This window comes from Chelonus insularis, unplaced genomic scaffold (genome assembly GCF_013357705.1).
Source record: "Chelonus insularis isolate UGA/USDA-ARS -01 unplaced genomic scaffold, ASM1335770v1 contig_404_pilon, whole genome shotgun sequence".
In the NCBI taxonomy this organism is placed as follows: Eukaryota; Metazoa; Arthropoda; class Insecta; order Hymenoptera; family Braconidae; genus Chelonus; species Chelonus insularis.
The window spans coordinates 467,632-480,288 of NW_023276561.1; the positions used below are offsets into that span (position 1 = coordinate 467,632).

General features: G+C 33.7%; 1 protein-coding gene and 1 long non-coding RNA gene across 2 annotated transcripts in view; one reads left to right on the plus strand and one right to left on the minus strand.

Annotated features, from left to right (window-relative positions):
• Window positions 1-12,657, minus strand: part of hh (hedgehog signaling protein) — a 25,239-nt gene continuing 12,582 nt past the window's right edge. Inside the window, exons 2-3 of the mRNA XM_035086812.1 lie at window positions 3,961-4,222; window positions 1-1,307 (exon numbers count right to left, since the gene is read on the minus strand). Of these exons, the coding sequence (XP_034942703.1) occupies window positions 571-1,307; window positions 3,961-4,222 (999 nt within the window). The 3' untranslated portion in view covers window positions 1-570. The remainder of the gene's footprint in view (window positions 1,308-3,960; window positions 4,223-12,657) is intronic.
• Window positions 6,814-7,325, plus strand: LOC118069005 (uncharacterized). The gene is made up of 3 exons (XR_004690565.1): window positions 6,814-7,007; window positions 7,102-7,208; window positions 7,297-7,325. It is a non-coding gene; the product is annotated as an uncharacterized lncRNA (long non-coding RNA).

Genomic DNA, 12,657 nt, shown 5'->3' on the forward strand with positions numbered 1-12,657 from the left:
ATGAAAGATTCTGGGGGCGTTCAAAGAAAATTGCTTACAAGTAATAATAATAATCGAATAGTTATTATTATAGTTATATTAAAAATAATTATAATAATATAAAATAATTAATTTTGTTTACAATTATAAAATTATTTACAAGGATGCCGCTCGAGTTACATTTTTTCTAATGATATTAGAAAATTTATTAAGCACGAGAATAATTAATTAATAATTAAGTAAATAAAGATAATAGCACTGGCCAACTTTGTCTACGACTTGAATCTACACGACTTTTTGTAGTTTAATTAAATATTAAAATATAATTATCTTATAATTTCGTTATCAATAAAACTCGTGAAAACACGAAGAGTCTTTTAAGTCATTTCATCGTCTTGGACGCAATCCATTAAATACCTGTTTTTATTTTTATTTATTATCTAATTTTAAATTATTATGATTATTATCATTAAGTAGTTAATTTATTTATTGTTTATTACAACTTGAACACTAAAACACTGTGTGTCATAACACTGGTATCAACACTTTGTTTATGATTTCAACAGAATTTTTGATGTTTCATTCCATTCATCAGTAGAGTAGTGATGACGGCAGGATGTTAGATGCGATTGAATAAAGGAATGACGCATACCAATGAACACCCAGAGGTTGATATGTTTTCTCTTGAACAACACCGTTAATTTCATTACTACTGATGAAATCTTCAGCTGTTTCTTGTGTTGTGTCTGACCAGAAAAATTTCTTAATGCTTTCAAAACCTGACTGAATACTCCAAACAATTCTGAATGGCATCCAAGCATAATGAGCCAAAGTTTGACTGTCAACAATAGCATAGCAGGAAGCAACAACATCATCAACCACAACTGTACCTTCCCTTGTAAGTGGCGCAAAAACTCCTTCTTCAAGGACCAATTTAGCTTCTATTACTTGATCCCATCTCAGTCTAAAGCTTTCAACATTTGTTGTGTCTGGATCTTGTACTAAAATTCTATCTCCAACTTTGACTCTTGCAGCAAAAGTTATTCTACTTGATTCTTGATCATCAGACTCTACAGGAACTAGATGAGCTGGTGTAAGTGTTAAATATTTTCCAGAAGCAGTGATGAGTTTAACAAACTGACGTCTTTCTTCAGGTGCTCTGTCCAAGAATGCAATGACCTCACTATAAACGACATTCCCATCAGAGTTTAATGCTGCAATACGTTCTCCAATGCGAAGATCTGACAAAGGTTTCTGATGTCCTTCTGATGTCCTGATCAAGCTTTTGCCTGGGAAACATCCTCCAGATTTACCGACTGAGGAAGATTCTGAAAAAAATGAAAATGATTTATTAATATTATTAAATAAGTGTATTTGTATTACAGAGATTTTTAGACGATAAAGATAAAAAAAAGGTGGAAGATGATCGTACAATATCAAGCTAACCGATCAGGTAATTGGATCCCCGTTATGGCTTATGTGTCGGATGAGGTTGAATCTCATCTGAAGAACAGGAGACAAGACTTCGTGGGGATTCTATGGTTATTAATATAATTTAAGGTTTAGGATGATTATCATGATAACAAAAAATAGTTTGTCCTAATCATTTTAACGCCGAAGAAAGCGATAGCCCGCGAACAAGAAGTTATTAATAGCAACTCAGGGCAATGCGTGGTTTGGATTCTTGCACCGTCATCAGGTCTTTCATCCTACAGCTTAGAAATTTCCATTCAAATCAATTTTTTCTCGCTTTTTTTTTATTATGAGAAAAGTTTAAAAATATAATTGAATGAATCATAAGAATGTTTAATTTATGAAATTTCAGACTTGGAAAATGGATTTCAATTTTAGCTGAGTTTTCAAGTTTTATTACTTTTTTATTGATTATTTTATTTTAAATTATATTTATAATAAATATGAATCAGCAAATAGGTATCTTTAGTATCCAAGTTAGTAAGGAACGATGCAAATTATAATTTTAAAAGAAATATTATAAACTTCAATCTAAAAAAAAAAATGACAACAGTGATGGCAGTGATGGCAATGATGATGATGATAATAATAATAATAATAATAATAATAATAATAATAATATGAGATCGCACGTGTGTATAATAGAAAGTGAGTGTAAAAAAAAAAGATCGACGCGTGTACTAAAATCGTATCAATTTCTCGTTTGGCGTGAGAAGAATATGTTGGATTAATTCAATGCGGCAGCTTTCGGAGACCCAAAACCATCACGTTCAACATATTTATTTTGAAATCGGAGCACTATAGAGACTTATTAATCGGCCTACTCTTGAACGTCACAAAAGGACCATTGACTATTTTTATTATTTTTTTTTTTTTTTCGTTAAATTATTAAAAAGAAATTCTTTTTCACATTCTCTCATATTCATTATAGTTAAATTTATTGAACGGAAATTTATTTGAAATTTGTATGGAATGAAAGGAATGATATTAAAATTTTTCTGGTGGAGTTAATGATATTTCAGACGATTAAACTTATCAGAAGAGTATCTAAAGTAGTTTCGATAATTTGTTACTGATAGTAATAGTGTATTTATATTTTTATGATTGCAGACAACTTTTTCGAGGGAATGTCGTTAAAGGAGAGAATACCTTGATCGTCATCAGAAAACATTTTGCTCAACAGACGATTGATTCGCGAATTCAGTGGTTCTCAAATCATCAAAGACACCGCCAAGTAAAGTTAACTTTGATAAGGACTCTTAAAGAAAGCAAAAAACTTCATTTTATTTTATATATTGCGTAGTTATTAGAACCAGTTGATATGATTGTATTTTATTTAATCATCAAACTGTTTTTATGTTAAATTCTTGATTCTACTGCTTCTTCTGACATTCATATCAATTAAAGTTTGAATATTATTTAAAAAATATCAATAATGATGATAAGATGATACTGGATATCGCAATGTGAAATAACTTGTCAGAAATTGGTTCCCACAAGAGTCTACAGGAAATTGAATAGTCCCTTTATCTCAAGTTCACTTTCTCTCTTGTTCTTCCCCTTTTGTGATTACTTATTGCAAAATATCAAAATCAATCAATGTCTTTACTCTACTTGATTTTTTTAAAACAAAATTTGTATTGCTGTATTGCTTATCTAAGCATTCCTATCAGTTAAATCGCAAAAAAATTTATTTGGAAGATCAATGGTGGTAATCAGATAAAGAAATTGAAAAGTAGACTAGTGTGATTTCTCACACGAGAACTCTCGTACAGGAAATTAAACTGTCTCCTTATCAATTTCACTTTTGCTATCACATTCTCTCTCTCTTTGATTTTGCTGATAAAAAAGATTTAACAATTTTATCGTAAACATGTTGAATAAATCAAATGCAAAATACTGAACAATTAAATGTTTGTAAGTAGTAAAAGAATTAACAAAAGATAGTCATGTAAATGAAATTGAGTAGAGAGATAAACGTTCTTTTAGTCACTCTAATGTTGTTACATGCCACGCTTCCAAGTATCACATTTTAAATTCATATTCGTAAACTATTGACAAATTAACAGGATATAATAAGACTTTGAGATTAATATGATGCCGAAGTGTTAGTAGTACCGAAAGACGTCTTTTATTTCATCAACACACCAAATTTATGTAATATTCTTTCTTTCAAATATTTTATGTCTCGTTTTTCTTTACATTTGAACCTTCCGCTTTCCACTAAATCAGGAATTTAATGTTCAGTGCCAAGCTTCTTCCTAAAACTTCTCACTCATTTCTTTTCTCACGATCAATTTTTAGTTGACAAAGTTTCCGCTTGCTTTGTCAGTGTAGATTTTGTGGTAAAATATTTATCCATTTTATTACTTAAAACCATTTTCGGAGCAATCTTGAGATATTTTAATAAAACTGTGACTCATGAAAGAATGTGAAAAAGTATGTAAATATTAAATGACAGTTGAAAAATGTATTTCTAGGACAAATATTTGACAGTTGAATACCCACCTGACTTAACTGAACAGTGAATATGAGATCGAGATTCGTAGTAGACCCAGTCGAAGCCAGCTTCAATAGCAAGTCTTGCAAGCATTCCATATTTAGAGCGATCACGATCACTCGTCGTAACATCAACAGCTCTTCCTTCGTAGTGAAGAGAGTCAAGAGCATGTTTTCCTTCCTCATCCCAGCCCTCAGTTACTCTTAGTTTTACACCTGGCCATTGGTTCATTACAGATATCGCCAAGGTATTCAGTCTCTCTTTGCACCTCTGCAAAACAAAGCAAACATAAAAATATTATAGGTTAGAAATCAGTTATTATTATGTACTGAAATAAATGATGATAAGATTATTTATCTTTTTAAGTGGAGATAAAACAGAATAATTTAGTGAAAAAAGACAGGTAAATTGTAAAGAGAACGAGAAAAATAAATGCTTGTTTTGACCGTTCTGACAGCATGAAAGGTCAAAAAAGACTCAGAGGCCCATAACGAATTGAGGGCAAACAAGAGTATAAATACAAGATGGAAGAAAGCCGGGCTTTTATATGTGTTGTGACTATCGTCCAAATATTTTTCCTTCTTGTCACTTTGAATCTTTGGATCTTTACCTGAAGAGTAAAAGAATACCGAAACAAGATCTTCCAAGCAATAGAAAACAGAAAAAAAGAGACTTATTCCGGTGACTTTCGCGTGGAGGGGACTCACTAATCTAGAGGCGCGAGAAGCCAACGGAAAAACCCCTTGACTCTTGCCGAAATCTTTTGTTCAATTGTTGTGCATTCTGCCTTCCTAACCTCACTCTCGGACGTTTACGCTACATAGATTATTGTCAATGCACTAATTTTTTTTCTATCTCATGACTCTGCGCTTTCCTTTTAACTTGATTTAATGTACAAAAACTGTCTATTACTTTTTTAGCAAAAAATGAAAGCAATTTTTTACACCTTTCTCTCTTAAAGTAAATTAGTTGAAATTTCACTTGTTATTTTAGTTATTCGGCAATTAACTCAAAAATTAGTGGATCGGAATTTGTTCACCATTTAATCGGTCAAGTTAATTAGTTCTTTTGGTCATTGACTGGTTTTGTGGCATTTTTTCTCAATAATAAAAGTGATACTTTTTTGCAATAAAGGTAAGAATGAATGTTATTTAATTGAAAAAATAAATTCTTTGTTTTGTTATGGAAAAATTCTTGAGTGGTTTTTTCTATGAAAAGTGTCAGCACATTTTTTCAAACAAAGTCTATTAAGTAATACCACATAGTATTGTATTTGAAAAAACATAAATCAGTAGCTACCTGTGTAGAAAAAAATTATTAACCAAAGGTTCATCTTATTTTCATCACAGTGAATGTTCATCTTATGAGACAATGATAAATTTATAGGTGAATACAAAGTGAAGATTTTCTCATAAAAAATTTCTATTCAAATGTTTATGAAGAAGTCATCAAACAGTTTCTATTTTCAATTTTACTTCTGTTCATGATACATTCTGTTTATGTTCTTTCATAATAATTTGAAGAATTGTGTATATTTCTATCTGAGGAATTCAACAACATTCCTTATCTATTATTAATTTATTGATTTCAAAATATTGAATAATTATTTAAACCAAAAGAAAAGTTTCATCTAATCTTTATTCCTACTAGAGTAATATAATACTTGAGCAGGTCTTTTGGCAGAATCAATATCAGTTTACTAGATTATATGTTGATGATGATGATGAAACATGACATTGATCTTTGGTGAGCAATTTTTTTACACAGACTTGGAAAAATTTTGAACCTCCTAGACCTAATCATCTAGAAGGTATCGTTTAACTTTGATGTCTTTTAATAAGGTGATAACATGTCATTATGATACAATCATAATTAAATATTAAATGGAGTCCAACAATAAGTGATTGTAAGTAAACCATAATTGAAAATAGTGTTTTTTTTAAATCATTCAAACTTTTATTAGATCTAAAGAGTATCTTCTCAAACGATACACAAATTTCTTGTAATTATTCAGTGAAATATCATATCATGAATCTGACTATTGAAGTTGCTAAGGTAGTTTTACAAGTCAATTAATTTCTGTAATTACTTCTTGTAACAAAACAAAGTAAAAGCTTCTGTAATTAAAGTAGGTGAACTACTGGAAAAGTAGGTCAGTTGGGAAAGTTGGGGATAGAGTTACAAGTGACTGACGAGTAAACATCCATCTCTCCCTGGGGGTTAGAACCAGGGATCAATGAATGGACAGCCCAGGGCGAAACGATTAGCCTCTGACAACCAGTGACATTGGTTTCTTCTTCAAGCAATCTTGAACTGTCACTCGTTTAATTTCATTTTCTTGATACCGACGTTAATTCCCCTGAGTGTGATTCGCTTCAAGAATATTTATAGACTTTTGCAGTAATACTACATATCACACAAATACATCATGGCCATACATGTCTTTGACTGCATCTACGTGGGCGCAGATGTCGGCCATATTCAACTCACAATGATGGTTATTAATTGCTACATCCTATCGTTTGCAATCTTTCCTCTTATGCTGGGCAAGCTTGGGTGTGATGTCAGAGAAAGGATTATATTGATAAGTATAGCATATATGGATTAATGCTAAATATTGCTACTGATTAACATAATCTTCAGTACTACTGCTCCTTTGATCAATCACTGTATTTAACGGTTTACATTTACTAGATAATTAATGTCCTGATTTCATAACTTTAGTCTATTATAAGCATCATTCAAATTGATTATTAAAATATGTTCTTATTAGAAATAATATCTTTTTCAGAGTCATGGAAATTCTATTGGAGGTCAAAGACTTTTCTCACCATAAAGAATGCAGAAATCCAACTTTTTGGAGTAAAAAAAATGCAAATACCATGAAAATTGAAATTTAAAAAAAAATATAGGAAGAAGACACGGTTAAATACTATTTTGGACTGGCTACAAAACACAACGGTGAACGGAGAGATAAAAGGTCGGAGTATTCGTAAAGAAAAGAAAGAATGGCACAAACCGACTGGATTCGTATTGCTCCCGATGGGGTTCCATGGTAACTCAGCGGGTGTCTACCAAGCCCCTCCCAAAACTTTACATCTATTTACAAACATTTTGTCTGAGAGTTGTACAATCTCTAACATTTACAGATGTACTGACAATGACTAAAAAAAATATCAGATGAAAGAGAAAAAATCATTGAACAATCGAAAGTGAAGTTAATTGAAATGATCAGCAGACAGAAGTAAAAAGGAAGGTAAGGATTAAAGATTAGTAGGTTAAAATGTTTAAAAAGACAAGTAAATATGTAAAAACATTATTATGATTATTGTCCAATTGTTTAGAGATCAAAGAGAGAATTAGAAGCAAGAAGAAGAAGAAGAAGAAGAAGATTCAACGCCATTGCAGAAGACAATGAAAACACGTAGTAAGTCCTTGTTCATCTTGTCCACCTCCTCGTAAGTCTCTTGACAAGAATAAGGGAATGGGAGGGTACAGCAAAAGTAAGATTATAGAAAAAGAGAAGGAAGATATATTCATGAGGAAAGATCCCAGAGGGAGTCCCGTCGCGCACTTTCGTATGTGGGAATGGCATTTTATATGTTGAGAAGATGAAACATCCTTTAGAATCGTCTTTCTTTCATCTTTCTTTTTCATTTATTTATTTTTATTTCAATTTTATTCTTTCCTCGTTGTGTTTTGAGAGAGTGAGAAAGGGGCAGCTATAAAGCCTACAGCTAATTACAACGTGTCAATCATGCACGTATCGCAAACGACGCCTACTCGAGCCATACAGTCTAACCATGCATTATCGTGGGCTTACATCGGACCGCCAACTATATAATGTACGTCGCGGAGGATGAAACCTGTATTACTTCCTTTCTCGCTTGCACGATCGCCATTTTTTTTTCTTTCACATCTCGTCCGGTACTCCAACGAGGGCTTATTATCTTCAACCATTCAATTTAGTCATTTAAACACTTCAAAAATAATTTGCTGTATTAATTCTATTAGTGTTTATAAATTTATTTTAGCTTGGATATTGTTCTTCAATCAGCTATCATTTAAATCCTTGCAATTATCATGATAATGATGATTAATTAACAAGGTAACGAATGACTTTGTTGTATAAAATAATTCATATTCATATAAGTTAGTGGTAGGATGTAGCTGCATGTGATAATAAATAAGATGGAAATATTTTACGGAAACGATTACTTTAAATGAATTTTTCGAACCCAATTACAGTTCGGTTACAAAATGATGTATACCAATTGGTGTATATATTTTTGAAGGGAACCGGCGTGAAGATGATCGCGTGGTAGTAAAGAAGATGATGTGAAATTGGAAGAAGGTGGGCCGGATCAGGCGTGCGAGGGGGTTGGGTCAAGACCATGATCCATGGTTATAGCGATGAAAGATGCTGAAGGAGAGAGGGTAAGATCTGTGCTCGCGGGGCATCTCAGAGCCCCGCCTTCATCTTTTCCCCGCTGCCCCTTCTCTAACCACCTTATTCCCTCTCTCTTCCGGCTTCTTTCTCACTTCTTCTCTATCCCTGAATCCTGAATTTACCATCCTGAGGACAGTTTGTTCCTTCCTCTTCTTCTTTTCCACTCTTTCTCTTCATTCACTCTTTCCAGCATCAGCTGATTCCTAAGATTCATTCAGAAACACACCAACAGGAGCCAACAAGAAAGCATTTATTTTTGCATGTACCTTCATTTTTAACCGAGACTATGTACAAGAATATTAATTCATTTTGTTGATTACGCAGGCGATGAGATTCTGGAGAACAAGAAGATGACGCAGCAACAATGGATGCGTTCAGTAGTTGTGAGTAGTCGACTATCAAGTGTTTGCCAAGCTCTTGGATACTTGGGTGAAGGTAAAAATAAAATAAAACAATCAAGGGTCTAAGTGAAGACCTAAAGGATGACCTATCTCACGAGTTGGTACTTTTATGCATACATACACTGAAACAAAAATCGTACCGTTGTGTAGCTGTCAAGATTTAAATTTGTGGTCTCTCCAGCTAAGAAATATGATTCGAAAAAAAATATACTATGATATTTATAGTTGGTGTTCAATATTTTATCATTTTCATAGTTTTAATATCAACTGAAACAAGGAGATATTTTTCTCATCCAATGTGAGTAAATATTTTTTCCAACTTATTAAATATACACTCATCATCATCAATATTTATATATTTATATCATTCCCAAAGTCTAGATATTCTTAATTCCCAATCTCAATCATCATTTCCATAAGCTTTCCGCGAGGCTGACGCCTCGTCGTGCCAATGAATCACGACGACTGGGACGATAAATCTCATGCGAGGGCGAGTATAATGTCATAAGATTTATTGTTGGACATTTAAGAGAAGCCTCTGTAGGACAAACGTCAGGATGTACAACGGGAGATAGCAAAAAAAAAAAAGGTTATCTTCGATTTTTCATTCAGCGTAGCGTCTCCTTCGCCAAATGTCTCGTGTCTCTGGCGATGACGAGCTTTCCTGGAAGACCAAGAAGGTGTCTCAGTGTCTCGGGTTACATCCTTATTACCTGGGAGGAGTGAGAGCGATGAGAAATATCAGACTCGACATGCCACGAATCCTCTTTTGTCTGTGGGAACGGATTAACGGCTATAAGAGACACATTCTTCTACCTCTCTCTCTACTCATCAAACTTCTATCAACTTTTATATATTTAACACATCTCTCAGATGTCCTTCTGAGGGCCCGTGTTGTTTTGCCTTCTCTCGCGTGCACCCGTCATGAACGCGAAACTGATGATGAGGACAAGTAGGGTGGACTTGGGTGATGACGTCCTGTCGACTCAAATCGAATGATGGCTCGTCGCCCTTGGCTCTTTCTCTTATCCAACTCTTCTCTCTTTCACTCTAGACTCTCTGTTCGCATGAATGTACACACCCGGCAGACCAGTTCTCTCACTCGAAGCGTGGTAAGTGCCGCAGGTGTGAGCGTGTAAGACTCGATTCGTCAAGGTCGATCGCGAAAGTCGATACACTTGACTGCACCTCGTCGATATCAATTTGATGTTTCACTTGACATTACTATTTTCACTACATCTATTTATGATTTAATCAATGCCATCACATAATCTTGTTTATTTTTATTCTTCAGGCATTACTGATTATCATGCTGATCAATCAATGTATGTATCGTTTATTATTATACATGATATTAGGATAGGAGAATGTAAAATGAAGGGAAGAAAATAAGCATAAGGGTATGGAAATGATAGATTTTAAATGAGAGTATAACTCGTTGAGTGCAGAGAATGTGAAGGGTTGCACGAGCGATGAGTATCGTGTTCCAAATCACGCTCCGGGATCCAAGGATCGGGTTATTAGGATCCAAAATGAATGTAAATCCCCTTAACACGATCCCTGGGCAAAACACGGCTACCCGGGTAGACTCGGACCCTCCAAAGTGGTCAGATTAGCTTGAATCTTCGCACACAATCCACCCACGCTCGCTCTTCTTCTCTTTCTCTTGTCTAACTTCTAGACCTTACTTCGTACCATCTTGCCAAACTCTTCTACCTTTCACGAGGCCGTTCAAGGATCAAAGATTTTATCTCTTTCCTCTACCTCCAAATCTTGCCGAAGAACTAAAGTGGAATGTATCCAGGGTGCAGACAACATGAATTTTTATCAATAACTTGAAACAAAAAATTATTCTCATCTATCCAGGTGCAGCACCAACAGCATAAGGATGAAATTTTTTTATTCAAATTTATCTGCTTTTAAATTACTATGTGTATGTAATTATTAATCTAGACTTTTTTGCTCACATATTTCAGGTGTATATATTCAGTAAATCAATCAGAAGTGCCAAAGATATATCCTTGTGATGCTAATTAACGCTAATTGATCAAGACTAGAAGATTAAAGGTGAGAAAAAGAACACTTGAAAAATCACAGAAGGTTAAAGATGCTTGTTATTAACTTTTTCACTTGTGATTTATACAATTTGGGATATTTTTGATGATTATTATATACATCATATCATATATTATCGATAAATGTATTTAAAAGCTGAGTCATTTGTCAAAAAAATTCGTTGACCTCGATTTTAAATGGTATGTCACAAAAAGTGTCATACATATAAATATATATCAATGTTATTGGTTTAGACTTTAAATAGTTGTACTGTGTGAATTCTGATATAATATTATAGTATTATTATGTCTCACTTTTATAGGGAGGCTTATCAAGTTTACTCTGGAACCACAAGACTTATCGAACTGCCTATAATACATTTGTAGATGTATGTATGTATAACTTACATGAATACATCAATCACCATGCTGCAATCGTTGTTTCGAGATCGCAAAAGTGAAATGGAGAGTTGAATGAAGGTGAGAAAGAACCAAACATCTTGTATAATATATAATGTATGAAATAAAAGAAACGACACAGAATTCTTATGTGTTATGAGTATGAACATGGCTATCGAATCATGATTATTGAAATATTGAGCGGATATTAAACAATCAATAAATGATTCTATTGAAATTTTATTCACTTTGTTTTTTAAACTTTAAACATTTATCGTTATAAAGAAACAAAACATGAATATTTTGCTTATATATCTGGAGTTTTTAAATTAGAAATATTATTGTAATTAGCTTTTTAGAAATAGTTTGTTTTTTTTTTATTGAAGTTTGGAATAATTTAAATTTATGATGATTAATAATCAGGTATTTTTATTAGATTTTTTTATAACTGTAATAATTTTTATCTAAATAACGGTGTTGGATTAAATTTTGAGTGTTACGTTGGATGATTAATTTGTATGGATGACTAAAAGACACAACACTGAAGTAGAATAAAGGTGGCCAAACAAGTTATATTGCCCACACGAGTTATCAAGAATGTCTGGTCAACTAAATGATGAAGAGTCCATACATTAAACCCTCGTAATCGACTCATAACTCGAGTCCAAGGCTTCCGCATCACCGGAAGGAGATCATCAAAGTCCCAGATTTGTCTGAAAGGATAAATTACCTACTGATGTTTTCGATACAATACTTGAAGAATTATTTAAAACCACTTGGAGCAAAACAGGAGGAGAAATAAGCAGATGATGATGATGGTGATCATCATCATCAGCATCATCGTGAAGAATAAAAAGAAGAGACAGAGGAAGAGATTTAGTTGATAACCTCTGGCTTCCTCTTGTTGTTTGTTCCCTGGGGTACCAGAACTTGAAGTAGATACCTGATTATTAATCTTCCCCGATATCGTGAATGAGAATAGTGTCCATAAGAAGAGGAAAAGGAAGAAAAGACAGCAGAATGCACACCGGTTGGATGTGAGTGGAAGCCACGGGTTTTGGGAGAAGCTGTCTTATCGTTCTTTGGTAGCACGTCCAAGCACAAACCACTAGAGTAGGATGAGGTAAAAGACAAGGACAAGAGTAAAGTTGCGTTGAATGTGAGCACAGATGAGAAAGAAAGATGGAAAGAGAAGTTGCGAAGAAGCATTGGCCGGGCAAAGTGTTTAAGAGCGTTATCTCCTTGGCTATTAGTCTTTCTTGGTGTGTGGCCCCTGGACTCACCGGTCCTTGTGAGCACGAAACACTCTCTCTTACTTGCTTTCTCGACCTCAAGATGCAAGGGTTAAGTTAAGTAGCTCCTATCACGAATCACCATCTACCCTCGCAACTCGTTCGACCC